The sequence below is a fragment of the Mustelus asterias genome, chromosome 1, assembly GCF_964213995.1.
Source record: "Mustelus asterias chromosome 1, sMusAst1.hap1.1, whole genome shotgun sequence".
NCBI lineage: Eukaryota > Metazoa > Chordata > Chondrichthyes > Carcharhiniformes > Triakidae > Mustelus > Mustelus asterias.
Genome location: NC_135801.1, coordinates 142,680,552 through 142,707,455, shown reverse-complemented (window position 1 = coordinate 142,707,455; position 26,904 = coordinate 142,680,552). Strand labels below are relative to the sequence as shown.

Sequence of the window (26,904 nt, the reverse complement as noted above, 5' to 3'; positions counted from 1 at the left end):
TGGACTTTAACCTGGTGTTGTTAAACTTCTTACTGTGTTTACCCCAGTCCAACGCCGGCATCTCCACATTCTGTCAGTTAGCCAGTCTTCTTTCTATCCAAGCTAATAATTTATCCCTAACCCATGTGATCTTACCTTGTGCTTAACCTTCTGTGTGGCACCTTATCAAAATGCCTTCCCAAGGTCCAGATATACTACATTTACAGGATCCCCATTATCCACTTGGCTTGTTAATTCTTCAAAGAACTCTAGCAAATTAATCAAACACTATTTACCTTCATAAAACTATGCTGACTCTGATAGAATGGGTTTGACTTTCCAAATGTCCTGTTATTTCTTCCGTAATAATGGATTCTAACAATTTCCCAACAACAGATGTTAAACAAACTGGTCTATGCTTTTCTACTTTCTGCCTCCCACCCTTTTGAATAAAGGTGTTACATTAGCATTTTTCCAATCCACTGGAACTTTTCCTGCATCCAGGGAATTTTGGAATATTGTAACCAATGGATCTAACTATCTCCGCTGCCATTCCCATTAATACCCTAGGATGTTGGCCATCAGGCCCTAGGGACTTGTCGGCATTCAATCCCAATAGTTTGTTGAGTACTATTTTCCTATTGATGATGATCATTCTAAGTTCCTTCCTTTCTATTACCTCTGCATTACCGGTTACGATTGGGATGGCACTGGTGTCCTCCACCATGAAAACCGAGGCATAATATTGATTTAGCATCTCCACCATTTCTGTGTTCCCCATTATTAATTCCCTGATCTCATCCTCCAAGCAACAAATATTTACTTTAGCTACTCTCTTCCCTTTTATATACTTACAGAAGCTTTTGCTATTTTTTTTATACTTTGGGCTAGTTTTCTTTCATAATTTACCTTTGTTCTTTTTATGACTATTTAGTAACCCTTGTTTACACATTTCCCAATCTTCCAGCCTGCCACTGGCCTTTGCAATATGGTATGCCTTAGTCTTTTATCTTTACGTTGTCTTTAACTTCCTTGCTTAGCCATGGATGTTTTTCCCTTCATCTTACAATCTTCCTTCCTCTCTGGAATATATTTTATTTGGGAGAAATTGGATATCTCCTTATACAACTGCCATTGTTCATGAACTGTCCTACCTTTTAGCCTTCCTGCCCAGTCCACTAGGGTCAAGTCTGTCTTCATGCCTACGTAATTACCTTTGTTTAACTCCAGGATGCAAGTGCAGAACTTCGGTTTTCCACCCTCCAAAGTAAATTTTTAATTCTATCATACTATGATCACTCTTCCCTTGAAAATTCTTAATTATGAGGTCATTAATGAACCGCCACTCATTACACAATACAAATCCAAAATAGCTTATTCTCTGGTTGGTTCCACAACATCTTGCTCCAAGAAACAATCTGTAATACATTCGATGAACTCTCCCTTGAGGCTAACCATGCCAATTTGATTAATCTAGTCTACGTGCATATTAAAATCATCCATAATTATTGCCATCCCTTTCTTCCAAGCTGATGTACGGGGCTAAATAGGCTAATAAAAACACATAGCCATAGGTTTAGGAACACTAACACAATATTGACTTGAGTGAATAACCTTGGACTGTGGGAACGCTTTCTCATTTAAAACATATATTCTGAATTTATAAAACGGATGCAGCTAGCTTTTAGTGACATTTTGCAAAGCTTCAGCCAACAGCAAAACACAGCAGAGCTTGATGGATGAGACAGGAGATGGGGCCTGCATTCCAGAGAACAATAGTTCCACTGAAAGCAGTTATGTTATCAACAGTTGTCGGGAACAAGATGGCTACCAATGCCAACTTGATGAATAGAGTTATAAAACATTGAGCTGTACCACAGGTGGTAGACACAGATAAGGGGTTTCTCAAGGTCGGATGAGAGTCACATGGGTTCAATTCGGTGGGAAACATCCTCCCTGTCAGTTAGCCAGTTTCATGTCCAGCGTCTCATCTTACCAGGCAACAGGAGGGTGCCATTAGGGCAGCATGGTGGCACAGTGGTTGACACTGCTGCCTCACAGCACCTAGGTTTGATTCCCAGCTTGGGTCACTGGCTGTGTGGAGTTTGCACGTTCTCCGTGTGTCTGCGTGCGTTTCCTCCCATATCCTGAAAGACGTGCTGGTTAGGTGCATTGACCCGAACAGGCACCGGAATGTGGTGACGAGGGGAATTTCACAGTAACTTCATTGCAGTATTAATGCAAGCCTTACTTGTGACGAATAAATAAACATTAACCCTTTTAAGGGTTACAGGACAGGACCTTGGTGAGACCACATTTGGAATATTGTGTGCAGTTCTGGTCACCTCACTATAAGAAGGATGTGGAAGCGCTGGAAAGAGTGCAGAGGAGATTTACCAGGATGCTGCCTGGTTTGGAGGGTAGGTCTTATGAGGAAAGGTTGAGGGAGCTAGGGCTGTTCTCGCTGGAGCGGAGGAGGCTGAGGGGAGACTGAATAGAGGTTTATAAAATGATGAAGGGGATAGATAGAGTGAACGTTCAAAGACTATTTCCTCGGGTGGATGGAGCTATTACAAGGGGGCATAACTATAGGGTTCATGGTGGGAGATATAGGAAGGATATCAGAGGTAGGTTCTTTACGCAGAGAGTGGTTCGGGTGTGGAATGGACTGCCTGCAGTGATAGTGGAGTCAGACACTTTAGGAACATTTAAGCGGTTATTGGATAGGCACATGGAGCACCCCAGGATGATAGGGAGTGGGATAGCTTGATCTTGGTTTCAGATAAAGCTCGGCACAACATCATGGGCCGAAGGGCCTGTTCTGTACTGTACTGTTCTATGTTCTAAGGTCATGATGTGTATTGTTATTGGCTGGAGTGAATGACAGGATAATTATTGACTGATTTGTATTAAAGTTTATACTTTAGAATTTATACTTTTCATTCTTCCAGAAAGGTGGGCAATATGATTTGTTGAATGTATAATTGCCTTCATGGGGGGACACTGTTCTTCAGAATGACATTGGGCCGCCCACATTCTATACCTTGAGTGCTGGGCTTCCTTATATCATTATCCCATTTGATCGTTTGGTTAAATAAAGTCATGTCTTAAATCAGTACAATGCATTTCATAAGTCTCTGTATTAGCTTAAGTTTAGCAATACATAGCCTCGTGAAGAAAACCCCCGTCTACACAAGCCCCCAGTATTTCCCGATTTTCCTGTACCTGTCTGTGGAACTACTGTTTGAGGACCTGTAGATTACTCCCCCCAGAGACTTGTTTGTTATTTCTTATTCCTACCCAGGCTGATTCCACATCTTGATTTCCAGTGCTCATATTATTCCTCACTACAGCACTGATCCCCTCCTTCACTCGTAAAGCTGCACCACCTCCTTTTCCTTTCTGTCTGTTCTGGATATTCAATTCCCAGGTCGAGTCTTTTTGTAACCTCATCTCAGTAATCGCCACTAAATCATACCCTTTGTCTCTATTTGTGCTGTTAACTCATTAATTTTGTTCCGAATGTTTGGTGCATTCAGCCACAAAGTCTTTAAGTTTGTTCCATTATCAATTTTTCCCACTATTGTATAATTTCTTGTTGCAAAATGATATACACACATTCTGTCCCTTGCTTTTATTTTCTGGTAACAATTGGCCTCATCACTAACCTGCACTCCTACCTTCTCCTTTAATTTTGATTTTCTAATTTTCCATGCAACCGAACCCCCCGGTAGCACAGTGGGTTAGCACTGCTGCCTCACAGCTCCAGGGACCCGGGTTCGATTCCCGGCTTGGGTCACTGTCTGTGTGGAGTTTGCACATTCTCCCTGTGTCTGCGTGGGTTTCCTCCGGGTGCTCCGTTTTCCTCCCACAGTCTGAAAGATGTGCTAGTTAGGTGCATTGACCTGAACAGATGCTGTCGTGTGGCGGCTGGGGGAATTTCACAATAACTTAATTGCAGTGTTAATGTGAGCCTTACTTGTGACTAATAAATAAACTTAACTTAAAGCCCTATCTATTAGGGATGCTAAATGCAAGATTAGGGAGCTTTGAGATTATAAAGAATCTGAAGGCTGGATATAGTTACAGGAATGGGGAGAGTTCATGGGGGGATCTGAAAACAAGGATGCAATTTTAAAATTGAGGCATTGCTGAGGCAGCGGCCGGTGTAAGTCAGCGAGCACAGGAGTGACGGGCGAACAGGAATGTGTAGAAATTAATCTGCACACAATGACAGCCAGAAGCTCACAATTTACCACTCAACGGGTTAGCTAACTGATATAATAACCTATCTCATTGCCCACTGAACAACAGCTTTGCTGTAACCCAACATTAAAATCAGGGCCCATTTCTATTCCAAATTACCTTTGTAACGATTTGCTGCCAGATGCCTCCTCAAAATCCAAGACATCTGTCTGAGACATGATGTTTTCAGATATCTGTTCAAAAGAATGGCTTTATTTAACAAAAGGGTAAATGATTACATGTACCATAATATTTTTAAATGTAATGATTACATGTACCATAATATTTTTAAAAATATGTTCAGGCACTAACTGATCTTTGAAAGTATAACAAGTACCATTAAGAAGCCAAATCGATTTAATTCTCTATAAAGCCAGCATCCATTAAAGATTTGCTCTTATATATGACATCTTATATCACACTCCTTGGGTAATATTTTAAAAACTCTGACAAGAGTGCTTTTTCTCACCATAGGACCACAGAATCCCTACAGTGCAAAAGGTGGTTATTTGGTTCATCAAGTCTGCACTGCCTTTCTGAAAGAGTATTTTACTCCGGCTCAACCCCATGCCCCATCCCCATAACCCTGCGCATACACCATGGCTAAAGCACCTAATGTACACATCTGCAGACATTAAGGGGCAATTTACCATGGCCAATCCATCTAACCTGCACCTCTTTGAATTGTGGGAGGAAACCGGAGAACGTGCAAACTCCACACAGTCACCCAAGGTTGGAATCGAACCCGGGTCCCTGGCACTGCAAGGCAGCAGTGCTAACCACTGTGCCACCATAACGCCCTGCCTGATGTCTTGGGACTGAGATGATTGACCTCCAAAAATCACAACCATCTTCCTTTATGCTCGGTATGATTCCAACCAGCAGAGCTATAAGATGAAATAAACATGCAGAGATGAATCTGTCTTTGTCGAGGATAGTACAGAACTTCCAGCAGAGTCAGGATAGATGGGGCCAGTTGTTCAGCCTGACTAGAGATCCTCCTGTGTGGCCTACTGCAGCTCAGGAAGGCAATATTAATTGTTCAACAATCCAGAGCCTTAGGTCACATGACTGTAACTCACCACAAGATCTTCAACAAAGGATATTTATCCAGGGTCTGGAATTCAGCTTGGTCTTCAGGACTGCTAACGTCCCTGCCATTATGGCATAAAAAGAATGTCTGAGGGGGTCATTGTCTTAGCAGACTCTAATATTCTGCTGGCAAGTCTGGTCTATCCAATGCAAATTGCCTTTGTGTAGATCTCTATGAAGTTGAGCTGTGCAGTTCCCACGTGGTCTGTTAGTAGCTACTCAGCTCGTCCAAGGTATGACATTTCAAACTCTCCCATATGGCTTCTTTTGTCACAAACAATAGCCCACAGACAAAGATTCAGCCATCTTGGAACAAAGAACAAAGAAAGGTACAGCACAGGAACAGGCCCTTCGGCCCCCCCAAGCCTGTACCATTCATGATGCCCGAACTAAACCTAAAATAAAACCTTCTGCCCTTACTCGGTCCATATCCCTCTATTCCCTCCCTATTCATGTACCATCAGATGCCTCTTAAATGATGCTAATGTGCCACCTCCTCTGGCAGTGCGTCCTAGGTACCCACCACTCCGTGTGAAAAACATCCCCCACACATCGCCTTAAAACTGTTCCCCTCTCACCTTGAGCCTGTGCCCCCTTGTAATTGTCACTTCCACCCTTGGAAAAAGCCTCCGACTATTCAGCCTGTCTATGCCTCTCAAGTTTTTAGACCTCTATCAGGTCTCCCCTCAGCCTCTGTCTTTCTAATGAAAACAATCCTAGCTTATTCAGCCACTCCTCATAGCCAACACTCTCGAGACAAGGCAACATCCTGGTGAACCTTCTTTGCATTCTCTCCAAAGTTTCCACGTCCTTCTGGTAGTATGGTGACCAGAACTGCACGCAATATTCCAAATGCGGCCTAACCAAGGTTTTATATAGCTGCAACATGATTTCCCAACTCCTGCGCTCAATGCCTCGGCTGATGAAGTCAAGCATGCCATATGCCTTCTTAATCAACTTGGTCACCTGAGTTGCCACTTTTAGGGAACAGTAGACCTGCATGCCAAGATCCCTCTATATGTTAAATATTCCTAAGGGTTCTGCCATTTACAGTATAATTCACACCTAAATTTGATCCTCCAAAATGAATCACCCACACATATGTCCGGATTAGACTCCATTTGCCACTTCTGTGCCCAAGTCTCCAAACTATCGATATCCTGTTGTATCCTCTGACAATACTCGGCACTATCAGCAACTCCACTAATCTTCATGTCATCTGCAAATTTACTAATCAGACCATCCACATTTTCTTCCAAATCATTTATATATACTACAAATAACAAATGTCCCAGCACTGATCCCTGCGGAACACCACTAGCTACAGATCTCCATTCTGAAAAATACCCTTCCACCGTTACTCTGTCTTCTATAGCCAAGCCAGTTCTGTATCCATCTAGCCAGCCCACCCCGAATCCCATGTGATTTTTGTTTTTGTATCAGTCTGCCATGTGGGACCTTGTCAAATGCTTTACTCAAGTCCATATAAACTAAATCCACAGCCCTTCCCTCATCAATTATCTTTGTCACCTCTTCAAAAAACTCAATCAAGTTGGTGAGACATGACCTTCTCTGTACAAAACCATGCTGCCTATCTCTAACTAGTCCATTTTCTTCCAAATGCGCATATATCCTGTTCCTCAGTATCTTCTCCAAAAGCTTCCCCACCTCTGACGTCAGGCTCACCGGCCTATAATTTCCTGGATTATCCTTGCTTCCTTTCTTAAACAAGGGAATAAAATAGCCTATTCTCCAGTCCTCTGGAGCCTTGCCTGTGGTCAAAGAGGATGTGAAGATATCTGTTAAGGCCCCAGCTATTTCTTCCCTTGCCTCCTGGGGACAGATCCCATCCGGCCCCGGGGACTTGTCAACCTTAATGCAATTTATGATGTGGAGATGCCTGCTTTGGACTAGGGGACACACAGTATGAAGCCTCCCAACACCAGGTTAAAGTCCAACAGGTTTATTTGGAATCACGAGCCACTCACCTGATGAAGGAGCAGTGCTGCGAAAGCTCATGATTCCAAATAAACCTGTTGGACTTTAACCTGGAGTTGGGAGATTTTTAATGAAATTTAGTAAACTCAGCACTCCCTTTTAATGGTCTTTGTGAGCTGAAAGATCCAGTTTGAAGTTAAGAAATAACTGAGCATATATTTTTTTGATTCATTCGGGGGACATGGGCATCGCTGGCTAGCCAGCCAGCATTTTTTGCCCATCCCTTGTCCAGAGGACAGTTGAGAGTCAAGTACATTGCTGTGGCTCAGGAGTCACATGTAGGCCAGACCGGGTTAGGATAGCAGATTTACTTCCCTAAAGGACATTAGTAAACCAGATGGGTTTTTCCGACAATTGACAATGGTTTCATGATCAATAGATTCTTAATTCCAGAGATTATTTGATCAAAGTCAAAATTCCACCATCTGCCGTGGCAGGATTCGAACCCGGATCCCCACAACATTAGCTGAGTTTCTGGATTAAATAGTCTAGCGATAATGTCACTGGGCCATTGTTGCCCCCTATATTCAAATGGTTATTGGATAAACATATGGATGATATTGGAATAGTGTAGATTAGAGGGGCTTTAGTTTGGTCCCACTGGTCGGCGCAACATCGAGGACCGATGTTCTATATACTTTATAAGAAATCATAGTGTTAGGTTTTGTCTTGTCACAATTGTATGGTTGAATATTCTTTATGAACGGGTTATTATACCAGCAACAATAGAATTGATGATTAATCTACAGTTAAGACAGTTGTACCTTTCAGGACCAACTTGTACTTCATTGTGATCATGAAGCATTTGGACATACTATAAAATGAGGGTTTAAGCGCTGTTCATTAGTGCTCCAATGTCACAGATATTAGGAGCAATGCCAATAACTACTATAGGCTTATAAGATGGAAAGTGCGTCGATTTATTTTTTAATTTAGTCAAGTACATATCAGACCTATGCTGAAAGAGTAGATGCCAATTCAGAAATCAACATCTATATTACATCCAGCTTGGATTTAAAAACTTTTACAGAGAAATTAAATCTGAAAGTTATTACTTGCAGAGATTTGAGGTCGAGGGAAAAAATACATTAGGATAGGACATGGTGTAATGAGACAATAGTTAAGCTCAAAAGGCAGTAATGAGCTAGGTAGAGAACCGAATGAGCAGAGTTAAAGCTGGAGCACCGCAGGATCAATGACTGATGATCGTCCCTACACATGGCTGGCTTCAATATTTCATTATCTGCTTAACGAGATCATCAATATTCTGTTCAAAAACAAGTGTAATTTTGTCCAAAAATTTGAAAATATTCCTTGCTGCTTCTTCTTTAAAAATGTATTTTCTCTGTCTCCACCAATTTATTTTGATAATTGAGAAAAAACCCTGGAATTATAGAGATATTGGACTGTAAAAAAGATCAAAGTTTTATATTTCTAAAAAGAACACAGACCCTGAGGACCCTAAGACTAGCCACTGACAGGAATGGCTGCAGGATCCTTCTCTAAGGTACAATGGTACCCAGACAAATGTGCTTCCAGACAAATCAATTCTAAAAGATTCCAAAGACTGATTACCATCGCTGGTAAAGACAAAGGAAACATAGTGGCTATTTCATCCAAAGACCTGGGGAAAATAGCCTGGACTGACTAATGGACTCTTGTTCGAATACACAAAGACAGAGGCTGAAGGTCAGCCAAGAGAGCTGTAAGAAAAGTAGTTGTAAGGCAGGACCCCTGCAAAATAGCCAGCTTTTGCAGGAACATCTAAAACTCTCTTTCTGACTGTGAAAGTTGAGCAGCCAGAAGGATCGCAGCTGGAAAAAGAACAGAAATCTCTCTACCGAATTACATAACATCTGAACCCGAAGCATCAACTACTGGAATTAACCAGTATCGGCTACAATGCATCGTTCTCTACTCCTCACAACTCAAGACTGTTCCATGTAACTTTTTACTTATATTTACGTACTATTGGATTCAATTTTTACTTCTAATCTGTATGAATGTGGATTCACGTTTTTTTACCTTTTTTGTAGTTAATAAACTTACTCATTTTAACTCGAGAAAGCTTGGTTAAATTGGCTCCTTTTTAAACATAACTACTGCATCTGGAAAAGGTATCCAAGGGAAATGGAACCTTGTTAGATTAAACCTTGTTGCTTCCAACAGAGGTGGATTGAATGAAGACACAGGGGGGAATGTTCCCGTCCCGCTTGCCACGTGAACCATAGCGTAAAGGTGAGTTGACCTCGGGCAGGATTTTCTGGTTTTGGGGTGAGCGGAGCTGGAAAATCCCGCCCACAGAGTCACTCATCCCTCCTCACCCGAGGTTGTAACAATTTGAGGTATCCTAGCTGGACAGTGACCAATCGACTGGTCAATGTACACAAATTCAATTATAAAAATGTGCAGAGGACAACCAATTATTCAAAGATCCCTGAAGGTGGCAGGGCAGGTGATAGGGATAGTTAAGAAGCCATTCGAGACACTTGCTTTTATCAGTCGTGGCATAGACTACAAGAACAAGGAGGTAATGTTGGAGCTGTACAGAATGTTGGTGTGGCTACAGCTGGAGTACTGTGGGCAGTTCTGGTCACCTCACTATGGGAAGGATGAGATTGCACTGGAGGGGGTAGAGGAGATTCACCAGGATGTTGTGTGGGAGAAACATTTTAGCTATAAAGAGATTGGATAGACTTGGAACCGAGAGAGAATTTGCTTTTATTTGATAGACTTGGGTTATTTTCTCTAGAGCAGAGAAGGCTGAGGGAGGACATGAGCTGTATAAGATTGAGAGGGGTATGGTCAGGGTGAACAGGAAGCAGCTGTTCCCCTTGGTCAATCGCTAGAGGGCACAGTTTTAGGGTAAAGAGGAGGAGATTCAGAGGTGATTTGCGGAAAACTTTTTCTCACTCAGAGGGTGGCGAGAATCTGGAATGCATTGCCTGGGAAGGTAGTGGAGGCCGAAAATCTTACAATCTTTAAGAAGTATTTGGATGAGCACTTGAAACATCATAACATTCAAGGATATGGGACAAGTGCTGGAAAATGTGAAGTGCAACTTCAGTGGTAGTTGTCAGTGCAGACTCGATGGGCCGAAGGGCCTTTACTGCGCTGTACGACTCTGAGGCGATGCATTTTGGTAGGAAGAACATGGAGAGACAATATGAAGGGGTAAAATTTGTACAGGGCTACAGAAGCAGAGGGAACTGGGTGTATATGTGCAGAAGTCATTGAAGGTGGCAGGACAGATGGGGAGAGCAGTTAATAAAGCATATAGTATTCTGGGCTTTATTAATAGGGACATAGAGTACAAGAACAGTGTGGTTATTCTGAACTTACACAAGTCACGAGTTAGACCTCAGCTGAAATACTGTGTACAATTCTGGGCACCACGCTATAGGAAGGATGTGAACGCATTGGAGAGAGTGCAGAAGAGGTTTATAAGAATGGTCCCAGGGATGAGAAACTTCAGTTATGGAGAAGAAAAGTCTAAGTGGAGATTTGATAGAGATGTTCAAAATCTTGAGGGGCTGGACAGAGTAAATAGGGAGAAACTGTTCCCACTCATAAAAGGATCAAGAGCGAGAGGGCACAGATTTAGAGTGATTTGGAAAAGAAGCAAATGTAATGTGAGAATTTTTTTTTCACACAATGAGTGGTTTGGGTCTGAAAGGCACTGCCTGGAAGTATGATGGAGGCAGGTTCAATTGAGGCATTCAAAAGGGCACTAGATGATTACCTGAATAGAAACAATGCGCAGGGGTACAGAGAAAAGGCAGGAAAATGGCACTAAGTCATGAAGGTCTTTTAGTGAGCTGGTGCCAAACACGATTGGCCAAATGGCCTCCTTCTATGCTGTAACAATTCTGTGATTCTGAGTTCTTTCTGCAAGTATTCTTCAGCTCCAACTTCCTAACAGCACTGTGGTCGTTACGACATCCAATGAACCGCAGCGATTCAAGACAGCTTGCCACCAACTTCTCAAGGACAATTAGGATTGGGCAATAAATGTTGGCCCCTCCAGCAACACAGAATGAAGAATGAATGAATGAAGTGAATGAAGAAATAAATTTTTAAAAATAATTTAATTAATTCATTCAGTGCACAGAATTTTCCTAATACGGATATCTGAAATATTTGGTTATATTTGGGGGCACTCATCAGTTAGTGTACAGAAAACTTTGCACTAAAAGCAAAAAAGTGAAAAGCACAGACAGCCCATTAAATCTCGTTCAAGCAGTACACCATCTCTCTCAGCTTAGCAATCAGCTGTATTCTGACTACCTGCAATTTTTTTAAGCCCCTACCCCATCTGAAAGATAACTTCTAAATAAATATGTTTCGTAACTTGTGTTTTAAATTTACTGTTCACCAGTTTAATTTTTTTTAAAATTCATTTGTGGGACATGGGAGTCGCTGGCTGGCCAGCATTTATTGCCCACCCCTATTTGCAGTTGAGAGTCAACCACATTGCTGTGGTTCTGTAGGCCAGTCCAGGTAAGGAGGGCAGATTTCCTTCCCTAATGCACATTAAAGTTTATTTATCAGTCACAAGTAAGGCTTACATTAACACTGCAATGAAGTTACTGTGAAATTCCCCTAGTCACCATATTCCAGCGCCTGTTCGGGTCAATGCACCTAACCAGCACATCTTTCGGACTGTGGGAGGAAACCGGAGCACTGGAGGAAACCCACGCAGACACGGGGAGAATGTGTAAACTCCAGACAGTGACCCAAGCTGGAAATCAAACCCAGGTCCCTGGCGCTGTGAGGCAGCAGTGCTAACCACTGTGCCGGCCTTCAGTGAACCAGATCGGTTTTTCTGACAATCGACAATGGTTTCATGGTCATTGGTAGATTCTTAATTCCAGATATTTTTATTGAATTCAAATTCTACTACCTGCTGTGGCGGGATGTGAACATGGGTCCCCAGAGTATTAGCCGAGTTGCTGGATTAATAGTCTAGCGATAATACCACTAGGACATCGCTTCCCTAAATTGGCACTCTGCATTGCTGATATAATTTCCCTCATATATCATGCTGACTGTCATTTAGTATTCTTGATATCTTTACATATTCCTTCTTGGATCACCAACTTATTGAGGAAATTTTGAAATCTCTGATGTTTTCATTTGTTTATGTTTAGAATTGGACTTGGATCATTTTTTTTCTGAACCTTCTCACACATTTTATTTAAAATATTGTAGCCAGCAGTGAGTAGCCCTCAAAGTACTCCAACCCCTGCTATAAACAACTAGAGAATGGATTACTCAGTCTCAGAACCAAAAAGTCCATTCTTTGGCACAAAAATTCCTCATTTTTCAAGGAGGCAGCTCACCACCAACTTCGTGACAGTGAATAAATGCTGGTGCAGTCAGCGAAACCCACATCCCTTGAATGAAGAAAAAAAAATTATCAACAAAGAAATTTAAGAGGATTTTGCTGTAATGTAAACGGACCACAGATGCCGAGAGATTGAAAACTGGCTCTGTACAAAGCTCTTAACAGGAGCTTGAAGCAACCAAAAAATAAACAAATGCTCAGTCATAATGTTGGGTGCAGAAAATGTTCATACTCCCCTGAACTGTTTTAAAATATCCAAAAGAACATTAATAGAATTTGTCCTTTCAAATTATTGAGTTAAGAAGAACGGTAATGAATATAAGAGCATCCTGCAAGAAGCATTTTCCTACAGTGTATTAGCATTAAACATTCATAATTGAGATCACTGGTTCACAACCTGGGGTCCACGAACCCTTGGGGGTCTATAGATAGTTTCCAGGTTGGGGGGTCCTCAAAATAAATCTTTCTACCAGATGAGACAGAAAAGAAAAACGTGGGAGCAAAATGGAAGGAAGGAAAAAAGGCACGTCACCAACTTTGTATAAATCAACAATAGTATACATCAGTCCTACATGAATAGCTGACCAAAGCTCCTAAGGACTCAGCTCTCTTAGTAGTGATGGGTGCTTTGTCATGATGTTATGTTTTTAAGTGGTGAAAGTCACATTTATTTTTGATAGGAGGGGAGGGGAGGTGGCCAGCTACTGTGTTACTCAGGTATGCATGATGTGGAGATGCTGGCGTTGGACTGGGGTGGGCACAGTAAGAAGTCTCACAGGTCCAACAGGTTTATTTGGAATCATGAGCTTTCGGAGCACTGCTCCTTCGTCAGGTGAGTGTTACTCAGGTACATTCAATTTGGAATTGAGAGCAAATGCCATTATAGCACTACATGGCCTGAAGAGTATTTCAAGCATTTTCTGTTTATATTAACCTCTTGTTAGTTTAGAACATAGAACATAGAAAAATACAGCACAAACAGGCCCTTCAGCCCACAAGTTGCGCCGGTCATGTCCCTACCTACCTAGGCTTATATATAGGCTTACCTATAACCCTCAATCCTATTAAGTCCCATGTACTCATCCAGAAGTCTCTTAAAAGACCCTATCGAGTTTGCCTCCACCACCACTGACGGCAGCCGATTCCACTCACCCACCACCCTCTGAGTGAAAAACTTATCCCTGACATCTTCTCTGTACCTACTCCCCAGCATCTTAAACCTGTGTCCTCTCGTAGCAGCCATTTCAGCCCTGGGAAAAAGCCTCCGAGAATCCACCCGATCTATACCTCTCAACATCTTGTACACCTCTATCAGGTCACCTCTCATCCTTCGTCTCTCCAACGAGGAAAGACCGAACTCCCTCAGCCTATCCTCATAAGGCATGCCAACCAATCCAGGGCAACATCCTTGTAAATCTTCTCTGCACCCTTTCAATCATTTCCACATCCCTCCTGTAATGAGGCAATCAGAACTGAGCACAATACTCCAAGTGGGGTCTGACGAGGGTCTTATATAGCTGCATCATTATCTCCCGACTCCTAAACTCAACCCCTCGATTGATGAAGGCCAGCACACCATACGCCTTCTTAACCACCTCCTCTACCTGCGAGGCCGATTTAAGAATCCTATGGACCTGGACCCCAAGGTTCTTCTGATCCTCTACACTGCTAAGAGTCTTACCCTTGATATTATACTCCTTCATCCCATTTGACCTGCCAAAATAGACCACTACACATTTATCAGGGTTGAAGTCCATCTGCCGCTTCTCTGCACAGTCTTGCATCCTATCTATGTCACGCTGCAGCTTCTGACATCCCTCCAACCTATCCACAACACCACCAACCTTCGTGTCGTCGGCAAACTTACCAACCCATCCCTCCACTTCCTCATCCAGGTCATTTATGAAAATGACAAACAGCAAGGGTCCCAGAACAGATCCCTGGGACACTCCACTGGTGACCGACCTCCATTCTGAAAAAGACCCATCTACAACCACTCTCTGCCTTCTGCAGGCAAGCCAGTTCTGAAGCCACAAGGCAACAGCCTCTTGGATCCCATGCCCTCTCACTTTCTCGAGAAGTCTTGCATGGGGGACCTTGTCGAACGCCTTTCTGAAGTCCATGTAAACCACATCTACCGCTTTTCCTTCGTCAATGTGTTTAGTCACATTTTCAAAGAACTCCACCAGGCTCGTAAGGCACGATTTGCCTTTGACAAAGCCGTGCTGACTACTTTTGAGCATAGTAAACTTCTCTAAATGTTCATAAATCCTGTTCCTCAGGATCTTCTCCATCAACTTACCAACCACTGAGGTTAGACTCACCGGTCGGTAATTTCCTGGGCTATCCCTATTCCCTTTCTTGAATACAGGAACCACATCCGCAATCCTCCGGAACCTCTCCCGTCTCCATCGACGACGCAAAGATCATCGCCAGAGGCTCGGCAAACTCCTCCCTCGCCTCCCACAGTAACCTGGAGTACATCCCATCCGGTCCCAGCGACTTATCTATCTTGATGCTATTCAAAATTTCCAACACATACTCTTTCTTAATGTAAAGTTTGATAGCTGTCAGTTTGACTTTCTTCAATGTTCCACCATTTTGCAGTAATACAAATTGTATGATTAATTAACAGTAAAACTGGATTGGATTTACACAGGTCTGCGAAAAACTCCCAAAAACGTCACATTCAGATGAGAACTCTGCAATAGAATTGGAAAGTTGGAAACATTTTGGTCTATGGGAGGGTTTATTTTTGAGTCAGGCAATTAAATTTAAACTTTATTCATTAGTGTCACAAGTAGGCTTACATTAACAACTGCAATGAAGTTACTGTGAAAATCCCCTAATCGCCACACTCTGCACCTGTTTGGCTACACGGAGGGAGAATTTAGCATGGCCAATGCCCCTAACCGGCTCATCTTTCAGACTGTGGGAGAAAACCAGAGCACCCGGAGGAAACCCACGCAGACATGGGAGAACATGCAGACTCCACACAGACAGCGACCCAAGCCGGGAATTGAACCCAGGTCCCTGGTGCTGTGAGGCAGCAGTGCAGTGCCAACCACTGTGCCACCATTATGCCCTGTGTACTTTAAACAGGAGAATGACCACTACATCTGTTTTCAATCCAATTTGTTCTCCGATTCTCTCAAGAAAATCAAGACATTAATGCTAGGATAGGAAATAGTTACAGTCGATAAGTGATTTTGTAGTAATTAGGAGTGAATTGGTTAAACGTGCATATAAAGGGAAAACAGGTGATGATCTGAGGAGAGTTTCATGCAAGTTGGAATAAAACTCTGCCTCGAAGTAAACACTTGGTTTCTTACCAATCAGTTATTAGAGTTTTACAAGTACGTCCATCACTGTTCCCCGGTTATGAAACCTCTTCATATTCATTTTCTGCTTTAAGCTTGTTACCATTGAAATATGGTCCAGTTGATGTTAATACTGATTTGATCAACAGCTGTTTTTACAGGAACTGATTGGCTATCTATGCCATTAACAGTTAATCTTTAACCATGTTATTCGCAGTTGACGTGCACTGAAAAATTTGTGGTGTCTAATTGGCACCATGGCTTAGTTGATAAAAGCACCAACCTACCTGTTAAACAGGAGGCCACAAGTTTGAATCTCAGCAGTGCCTCAGCCTGCTTGGCCAATGCCCAATTTTAAATTAACACCTCTAAGTGAGGAGGAAGTTTCTGAACTGACGGGCAAATATAAAGAAGCACGTTTATCCTTTATCACTGGTTTGGATGTGAGTGTCGTTGGCAAGGGTGGTATTTATTGCCCATTCCTAATAGTCCTGGAGAAGGTGGCGACAAGTGAGCCACTATCTTGAGCTGCTGCACATACACTCATAGTGCTGTTAGTATTTTGGTTTAGATTTGGGGTCGATGACTACTAGCTAATCCATCTGGAAAGCAATCCTTCAACCAGAACAGTTTGAGAAGTACTGGTTAGATCAAGTCTAACAAAGCTGCAATACTCTATGATACTACTCTTAAACTAGAAATTCAAAGGTGTTTTTCCTTTTACCTTTCTAATCTCATGTTCTTCTGAGAGTTCGTCATCAAAACTCTGCTGCACCGTTTGCAAGCTGAACAGCATCTGTTTCAGCGCTTCAACTGGCCCGTGATGCTTTCCTCCAGAAATTCCTGATAAACCAGAAAGATTCCTCTAAAATCAAAAAGAACAAAGCACTGAAGTGGAAAACCTCAAAAGAAGGAAACAATGGCAATGCTTGCATCAGTAGGAGAAAGTCAAGGTCCCACCTTAAAAAAAACATTAACCAGTCTCTCTCTGCCTGAGCTGCTGGGCATTGCCAGCTTTTACTTCACATTTACAGCATTCAGGTTTCCCTTTTATCTTGTGATTCAAAGGCTTACGTATTCAAATCTTACTTTTATCAGTTACACGTTAATCTGCCTTCTGGATATTGAGACAGTCGGACAATACTTACTTTTGCCAGGAGAGTTACGACCAGGACTGTTTTCAATCTAATTTGTTCCCTGATCATCACAGAAACTCAGGCCACTACATCCATCACCAGTCATCCAGTTATGTAACCTGCTCACACTCACATTCCTGCTCGCTCTCTATGTTCATAGAATCCCTACAGTGCAGAAGGAGGCCATTGGCCCCAGCGAGTCCACACTGACCACAATCCAACCCAGCCCCTATCCCCATAACCCCATGTATTTACCCTGCTGGTCCCCCTGACACTAAGTGGCAATTTAGCATGGCCAATCAACCTAACCTGCACATCTTTGGACAGTGAGAGGAAACCGGAACACCCGGAGGAAACCCACACAGACACTGGGAGAACGTGCAAACTCCACACAGACAGTGACCCGAAGCCAGGAATCGAACCCAGGTCCTTGGCGAAAGAGGCAGCAGTGCTAACCACTATGCCACCGTGCCGCCCCAGTAATCTATTTTGGAACATCTTGATAAAGTGGATACTACCGCTACATAAGCAAATACCGCAGCAAGTTTGCATGTAGCAAAGTTACACAAAACAGAGATATGATAAATGACTAGTTCAGCATTTTTCCAAATACTGTCAGAAGGTCGTTTATATCTATCTGAACAGACAAAATGCACCTTAGTATAATGTTGCATCCAAAATGCAGCACTGCCTCTGACAATTCAGATAACATGGCATTACTTAAAGTGGAGTATGCAGTCCTGGACTCCTAGATAACATCCACCCCTCAAGCAGCATTGTCAAAACAGATGAAGTAATCATTTATCGCATTTGTCGTTTGTGTAACCTGGCTGTGTGCACATTGATTACATGTCTGCCTCTATAATTGTTTAAAAAGCAATTTGATATGACCAAGACAATCTGTTTTTGTGATAATGATTGAGAAATAAAAATTGGCCAGGATACCTGGGAAAGTTCCTCTTTTGCATTCCTCTGACAGTGTCATTCTGCCTCAATACTGCCCTGGAGTGTCAGCCTTCATCTTTGTGCTTGGGACTTGAATCTACAACTTTGACTCGGCAAAGTAATGCTGACGTTTGGTTGTGAAGTATTTTGAAAGGTGCTGAGAGGGTTTAAAAATTTGATAAAGACAAGTTCTCTCCTTTCTCAATCCAGCTTATTTATAGAAAGGAGATACTTGAAGAACATTACTTTCGAGAATTCCCTTCTATTGCCATTTTACTTTCTGCCGTAGTCATGTTTTATGGTGACATTATACTTAATTTCATTTGCCACTATTTTTGACAAAGAGTGCCTTTTGTGTTACAGGTAGTTTATCAGAAGTATTTGAAAGTGTTTATTCTCACATCTATTGAATTTCATTTGAATTATCCTGTCATTGATTTTGCAGAATTCTTTAATGAAATGGAGCCTATCTGCCTTGATAACTGCAAGTTCGCAGTCATTTCATCAGTCTCAAACTCAAGAGATTAACCAACAACTGAAGAATGAGTAATTAACTGAAAATGTTAGAACTTACTCCAGCTCCCTTTGTGGAAGTCCTTTAACTTTCTGTATCATGAATTTTGGAGAGTTATAATCGCAGCATTCACTATTCCTCAGCATCTTTCAGGATCTTCAGAAGTAAAGCAACAACTCCTAGCTATTTAACAACCTTAAGCTTGGCCAACATTTTAGTATAATTTCTCTTTCAATAATATCCTCCACTAACTGTTCAGTGGTTCAACAATCCCGATTGTCCACTCCTCAGAAACTGAGCCAACATATTTTTGTCTCTTTATCGCTTCCACGTCCTTGTTCACCATTTCATCTGTTAGCTGTCCGTCTCCCTCTTTGCTACCCATGTGCCTAATAAAATACTGTTTTTATTGCACTTTTGTTTGTTTGATCTTGTACTCCTCACCTTTCTTATCATAGAATCCCTTCAGTGCAGAAGGAGGTCCATCGAGTTGGCACCGACAACAATCCCACCTAGGTCCTATCCCCATAACCCCACAAATTTACCCCACTAATCCCTCTAACCTACGCATCCTGGGATACTAAGAAGCAATTTAGGATGGCCAATGCACCTAATCTGAACATCTTTGGACTGTGGGAGGAAACTGGCGTACCCGGAGGAAACCCACGCAGACACGGGGAGAACGTGCAGACTCCGCACAGACAGTGACCTGAGGCTGGAATTGAACCTGGGTCCCTGGAGCTGTGAGGCAGAAGCGCTAACCACTGTACCGCCCTTATAGTTCTACTACATATTACTTGTATGCATTTTAGCTTTCATTTATACCTTCCAATTTTTTTCAATTTCAAATTTGATCCAATCTTCATTTTTGTCATAAATCTTCAGCTTTTAACATTCTCCCCGTTTCTGTTCCTGAAATTTATGGTGAGTCTTCCACTTAAATATTTCCCATTACTTATTTATGGCTCTGTTCACCAAATCTTACTACCATTTATTCGGGACAGAATTCCTTTTGTCTCCCAAGTATTTGCTTTCTTCCAATAACCTATCCCATCATTAACCCACCTTTTTGATTTTCTATTGTCACTCTGAATCTATGCTGCAGTCATTATTTTTCAAACATTACACGACATTCAGATTGCCAGTTTGCTCCTCTTCACCCAGAATAAATTTGAAGCAGCACTTCTTTGGTTAGACGCTGCCCCTTCGCCATATTTTTTTAATATTCTTTTTGAAATGGCGGCACGGTAGCACAGTGGTGGGCGGCACGGTAGCACAGTGGTTAGCACTGCTGCTTCACAGCTCCAGGGACCTGGGTTCGATTCCCGGCTTGGGTCACTGTCTGTGTGGAGTTTACACATTCTCCTCGTGTCTGCGTGGGTTTCCTCCAGGTGCTCCGGTTTCCTCCCACAGTCCAAAGATGTGCGGGTTAGGTTGATTGGCCATGCTGAAATTGCCCCTTAGTGTCCTGGGATGCGTAGATTAGAGGGTAAAATATGTAGGGATATGGGGGTAGGGCCTGGGTGGGATTGTGGTTGGTGCAGACTCGATGGGCCGAATGGCCTCTTTCTGTACTGGAGGGTTTCTATGATTCTATGAAATATTAATCCATTTTAATTTCAAGTCATGTTGTAATCTCTACATCAATTGTCATGCTAACCCTGAAAAGCAAATTCCTCTCTTCTACATCTACCCCAAGGAATAAACTCTTTCCCCAAGCCATGTCCAATCACATTTTCAAACTACCAACTATTCTAACTTTTGGCCTTCCATTCACTACAATGCCTCTGCTGTTGTTGATCTATTCAAACACTCCATCTTCGCCTTCAATGTTTCACATTCCTGTCATTGTTCTTGGAATGGTTCATTTTTTTTGCTCTCTTAAGTCCAAGTAATGCAACTGTGAGTGTACCTGGAATAAAACTGACTTAGACATTGATAAATAGACAGCAAGTTCTGCAACCCTGTGTCAAAAGCACAGACGTCCGAGGATCATCCCAAACCAAAACAATAGTGCAACCACCTATCTTTAACTCCTCTCTCCCTATAACAGGCCCAGACCAAAATTAAACACTGCTTCTCCGTGACTTTCCTATGTCCATTAAGCTGAAACACATCTGCCTTTTCCTATTGTAGCCAGGAGATGACATTTCTCTCGTTTCTCTCTCTTCTCAAATCTTTCCCATGTTCTCCATGTTTATCTGGATCACGCGACCCATCCTCTGGTCCTGCAACCCCATTCTTACTAAATATCTGAACACCCAACTCCTGCATAGTTTAGTTTAGTTTATTTATTAGTGTCACAAGTAGGTTTACATTAACACTACAATGAAGTTATTGTGAAAATCCCCTAGTCGCCACGCTCTGGCACCTGTTCGGGAACACCGAGGGAGAATTTAGCATGGCCAATGCACCGAACCGTACTGATGTAATAAACGGCTTCCGCTCCTCGGGCACTGTCTCTTGCTTCAATACTTCCAATAGCCCATCTTCAAAAATGAACACCTTCAAACCCCTCTATCCTATTATTCACTGCCTGATATACAACTTTGCATTCTTTTCCAATATCTTTCAACATAAATAAAAGCAGGAGTCGACCAAGTGTCTCCTCAAGCCCATTAACCATTCAATAAAAACATGCCTGATCTTCTACCTCAACTTTGCTCCACTTATCCCTTGATTCTGAGCTATGAAAAAAATTGATCAATCGGTGTTCTTAATACTCAACATTGGAGCATCCATAACCCTCTGAGGTAGGTAATTCCTAGGAGTCACTAACATTTGAGTGAGGAAATTTCTCCTCATCTCAGTCCTAAATGATTTACTCCTCAGTCTGAGGCTGTTGCCCTGGGTCCACATTCCCCAGCTAATGCTGGGTTGGAGGTTTCCCCATCTCTATTTGTTCTAACAGTGGTATTTGATATGAACTGAAAGAGTGTTGGTTTAGCTGTCAGTGTCAATGCGAGTCCTAATTTAATGTCAATTGGCAATTTCACGCAGATCCAACAGGCGAACAAAATGGAGAAAATGAGGAACCGGTATGGTAGGGAATACTCTTTTGTGTGGCTCAGGGCACTTTTGATGCAGAGAAGGCTTTCTTCTGAATTTAACCATGATATTCTGGAGCTGGGGGCACTGGACATGATTCCAAACCAAGAGATCATTCAACTTCCCAGAGTCGACATCACTCACATTGGCCAGCACAACATAAATATACAAACAGAAATAAGGTAAGGTTGTTCCACTCTATTGAATAAGAGTAAGCAGTCTGACCCTCTCTCCACACTAACCTGATGGGAGCTGTCAATCAGAGCAGGGTTTGAAGTTTCAAAACAATCTTCTCCGCTGTTGCCCACAGGCACTGGTGATTTGCTAGATGAACAAGAAAAAAAATTATTGAGGAATTCATCACTGAAGACCAGATCTCAGACGTTCCTCTTCAAAGGCGCTGTGGAGGTGGCACGGTGGCACAGTGGTTAGCACTGCTGCCTCACAGCACTAGGGACCTGGGTTCAATTCTAGCCTTGGGTCACTGTCTGTGCGAAATCTGCACGTTCTCCTCATGTCTGCGTGGGTTTCCTCCGGGTGCTCCAGTTTCCTCCCACAGTCCAAAGATGTGCAGGTTAGGTGGATTGGCCATGCTAAATTTCCCCTTAGTGTCCAAAGATATGTAGGTTAGGGGGATTAGCTGGATAAACATGTGGGGTTATGGGGATAGGGCAGGGGGTGAGCCTGGGTAAGATGCTCTGTTGGAGAGTCGGTCTAGATTTGATGGGCCAAATAGCCTTCTTCTGCATTGAAGAATTCTACATCTCTAGAGATGTGAATGGCAAGATCCTGACTAAGTGCTGTCTGAAAGCCAAGTCAAAGAAAGAGAAAGAGAAAATACAAACTGGCAAAAGAAAAATGAAACAAAATGGGGGCAGAGTTACTATCCACAAATGTTGAGCCCAGAGAGCTATAAAGTGCCCAGTTGAAAGACGAGATGCTGTTCCTTGAGCCTGCACTGAATTTAATAGAATCCTACAGTGCATAGGAAGGCCACTTGGCTCATCGAGCCTGCAGCGCCAACAATCCCACCCAGGCCCGATCCCCATAACCCCACATATTTACCCTCCTAATCCCCGTGGCATTAAGGGGCAATTTATCATGGCCAATCAACCTAACCCACATATTTTTGGACAGTGGGAGGAGACAGGAGCACCCGGAGGAAACCCACGCAGACATGGGAAGAACGTGCAGACTATGCACAGACAGTCACTCGAAGCCGGAATTGAACCCGGGTCCCTGGAGCTGTGAGGCAGCAGTGCCAACCACTGTCCCACTATTTCAATGAAACACTGCAGCAAGTCAAAGTTGAAAAGGTCAGAATGGAAGCAAAGTGGAGGATTACAATGAGAGGCAACTGGAAGCTCAGACACACACACACAGATTGAACAGATGTGGTGGATGGAAAATTCTCGGATTGGAGGCAGGTTGCTAGCGGAGTGCCACAGGGATCAGTGCTTGGTCCTCTGCTCTTTGTGATTTTTATTAATGACTTAGAGGAGAGGGCTGTAGGGTGGATCAGTAAATTTGCTGATGATACCAAGATTGGTGGAGTAGTGGATGAGGTGGAGGGCTGTTGTAGGCTGCAAAGAGACATAGATAGGATGCAAAGCTGGGCTGAAAAATGGCAAATGGAGTTTAACCCTGATAAATGTGAGGTGATTCATTTTGGTAGGACTAATTTAAATGTGGATTACAGGGTCAAAGGTAGGGTTCTGAAGACTGTGGAGGAACAGAGAGATCTTGGGGTCCATATCTACAGATCTCTGAAGGTTGCCACTCAAGTGGATAGAGCTGTGAAGAAGGCCTATAGTGTGTTAGCGTTTATTAACAGGGGGTTGGAGTTTAAGAGCCGTGGGGTTATGCTGCAACTGTGCAGGACCTTGGTGAGACCACATTTGGAATATTGTGTGCAGTTCTGGTCACCTCACTATAAGAAGGATGTGGAAGCACTGGAAAGAGTGCAAAGGAGATTTACCAGGATGCTGCCTGGTTTGGAGGGTAGGTCTTATGAGGAAAGGTTGAGGGAGCTAGGGCTGTTCTCTCTGGAGCGGAGGAGGTTGAGGGGAGAATTAATAGAGGTTTATAAAATGATGAAGGGGATAGATAGAGTGAACGTTCAAAGACTATTTCCTCGGGTGGATGGAGCTATTACAAAGGGGCATAACTATAGGGTTCATGGTGGGAGATATAGGAAGGATGCCCGAGGTAGGTTCTTTACGCAGAGAGTGGTTCGGATGTGGAATGGACTGCCTGCAGTGATAGTGGAGTCAGACACTTTAGGAACATTTAAGCGGTTATTGGATAGGCACATGGAGCACACCAGGATGATAGGGAGTGGGATAGCTTGATCTTGGTTTCAGAGAAAGCTCAGCACAACATCGTGGGCCGAAGGGCCTGTTCTGTGCTGTACTGTTCTATGTTCTATAAGCTGTTCAGTTTCCTCCTCTCACCCTGGACTGGAGAAGTTCATTGGCTTTGCATTTAATTTCTTCACATGGTCCATCTGTGACTCTTCCAATTACCAAGTTAAAGAGAAAATTGATTATTATCTGGAAAGGAAAGAGTTTGCTGGGACGCAAGGGAAAGGCAGATCAGTGGCATCAGGTGAACTGTTTTTGCAGTGGGCCAGCACAGAACAATGGGCTAAATGGCCTCCTTCTGTGGTGCAATCATGATTCACTGTCTTCTAACCAACCAACATTCTCTATAAGCCTACTGACTCCCGCATTACCTTGACTCTACTTCCTGTAAGGACACTATTCCATTCTCCCAGTTTCTCTGCCTCTGTCCCAATTGTTCAGACAAAACAACCTTCTATACTAACACTTCCAATATGTCATCCTTTTTCTTCTAATGAGGTCCTGTCCATCCCCCCAACCAAACCCTCAATGATTGTCCGGGCCCTTCACCATGTCCATACCATTTCTCAGATTTTTGTTTGCACTCCTGCCCTTCCTTTGCAACGAAGATAGGATTCCCCTTGTTCCAGTCCTTCATCCCAGCAGCCTCCACATTCAACAGATCATCTTCTTCCAGTTCCTCCACCTCATGGCACCACCAAGGATATCTTCCCCACCCTTTCCTTTCAGCAGTCTAAAGGGACTGTCCTTCTGCAACACCCTGGTCCAAGTCTAATACCCCTTCTCTTTTCTACTACGCCTTGCCATGCAAGTACAGGAGATGCAACACCTGCCTTTTTTCCACCTCCTTTCTCACCATCCCCAAAATCCTTCCATGTGAAACAGCGAATTACTTGTGCTTCTTTCAATTTAGTACACATTCGCTGCTCACTGTGTGGTCTCCTCTACTATAGGGTGATCAAACGCAAACCAAATGACTGCTTTGTGGAATATCTCGGTTCAGTCTGCTGACATGAACCTGAGTTTCTTGATGCCTGTCATTTTAATTCTCCGCCTTGCTCCTCTCTGTCCTTGGCTTGCGGCAGTGTTCCAAGAAGCTCAACCCCAGCTCAAGAAACCGTACCCCATCTTTTGATTGAGCATTTCACAGCCTTCCGCACTCAACGCTGAGATCATCAATTTTAGTCATAACCTCCCCCTCCAGTTTGTTTCAGTTTTCTTTGCTAGTTTATTTTTTTCTCTTTCTGTCTATCTTTCTTCCTCATCTTTGCTCTTCGATAACAGGTGTTCAAGATTCTGGCATTCACAATCCCTCCACTAACATCTTTTGCCTCTTTATCTGTTCCATTGTTACTCCCTCTGACCTTGCATCATGAAAGTGTTCCTTTGTCATGGACTTTCTCCTTCCCTCCACCCAATAACAGACCTAGATACCCTTTTGTTTTTCTTCCAATGCTGCCACTTTCATTTGTTTAACATTTCCCAGTTCTGATGAAAGGTCACAGATTCCAAACATTAACTCTACTTCTCTCCCTACAGATGCTGTCAGGCTTGTTGAGTATTTCCAACATCTTTTGTTTTTTTCCCCCAAGATTGTCAGTATCTGCAGCATTTTGCTTTTCTATGTGACTGGACATTTGTGGTTCGGTTTTTATGCACGATTCCCCCCTTCCATGTGGCTCACTATTTCAATTCACCTTCCTATTTCCACTTTGAACTTTCCACCTTTGACATCTGACTTGCTTCAGAAGCTGAGCGAGGAAGTATAGATCATCAGGGATGGCGGGCAGGGTTGACTGCTCCTCTACCAATGCGTTTGAAGGCAAGGTGGCATGTTAAATCCAGCAGGCAGCCTGCTCACTGCCAATCCATCCACCCCTGCTCCCCACTGCAATTCTTCCAGAGGTACGGTGGCATCAGGCAGCCCAACTGCCATGAGGTCATTCGAGACCCGTAAGTGGATGATAAATGCCCACTTAAATGCCTCGCCCTGCTGTCGCTGGCTTTTAACCGGAGGTGGTAGAGGCCCATGCTAAGCAGCCGCCTGGCAGGTTTCCCTGTGTGGACTGATGGCAGATCCTTAGTGAGCTGCACGTGACCGAGAGGGCACCCATCGTGGCCTCTCGAAACCCAGCCCTCCACCCTCCTAACCCAGGGCCTGCCATCTTGTCACCTGACGAGACTCCAAACACTTACCATTTCCAACCCATCACCGCACGCCTCATCCTGGCCTAAAGTGTCGGACAGCTGATGGTCTCTGAAGCTCTGAGAGGCAGAAATCCCAGCACCAGCCAATTAATAGTCAACTGACTGTTAAATGATGTGGCCGGACAGCCAGTGTCTCCCTCCTGGGGAACCCACACAGAGTATAATTCAGCTCAGCATCTCTTGAACTTGCTGTAATTCAGCTCTTCAACTTCTGCCTTTAACTTGATAAAGAATAGGAGAAACTTTTCCAAGCCCTTTCCGTCAGTGAGGTAGATCATGACTGATCCGCACCTCAACTTTAGAATGTACCTCTTTCTCCATTTTCTGTCAGACTGGTCCATTTGGATATTATTAAAGCTACCTTTTCATTGAGTCACTTTTTGTTTTTTTGTAAAGTCTTATTTTACAGCCTTATGTTGCCCTTTCTTTAATCCACCAATTTTTGCCTCCTTCCTGCTTTACAAAAGATTTGCTTTCAGACAATTACATTTATCAGCCTCAATTTTATACAGGTATTCTGCATATCTGAAGCATGACCAACACCTCTTCGCCCATCTCCTTATGCTTTGATCAGTCCTGCAAAGCAAGATAAGCATGATGCAAAGATTGCGACCTGTACAAATACAAGGGCAACCTCCGAGACTGCAACACCACTGGGCATCTCCCCGCTGAACGTGCACATTGACTGTGAGAGCTCTGTGTCCAATCA

General features: G+C 43.1%; 1 protein-coding gene across 3 annotated transcripts in view; it reads right to left on the bottom strand.

Annotated features, from left to right (window-relative positions):
* Window positions 1-26,904, bottom strand: part of c1h18orf54 (chromosome 1 C18orf54 homolog) — a 55,643-nt gene that overhangs the window by 6,942 nt on the left and 21,797 nt on the right. For 2 of the 3 annotated variants that reach the window (XM_078219606.1, XM_078219621.1), the window contains 3 exons: window positions 21,867-21,948; window positions 16,706-16,846; window positions 4,345-4,418 (listed from right to left, as the gene is read on the bottom strand). In XM_078219606.1, coding sequence (XP_078075732.1) covers window positions 4,345-4,418; window positions 16,706-16,846; window positions 21,867-21,948 — 297 coding nt within the window. Of the gene's footprint in view, window positions 1-4,344; window positions 4,419-16,705; window positions 16,847-21,866; window positions 21,949-26,904 lie in introns of those variants that run through there. The other variant, XR_013498703.1, reaches the window with a different exon arrangement.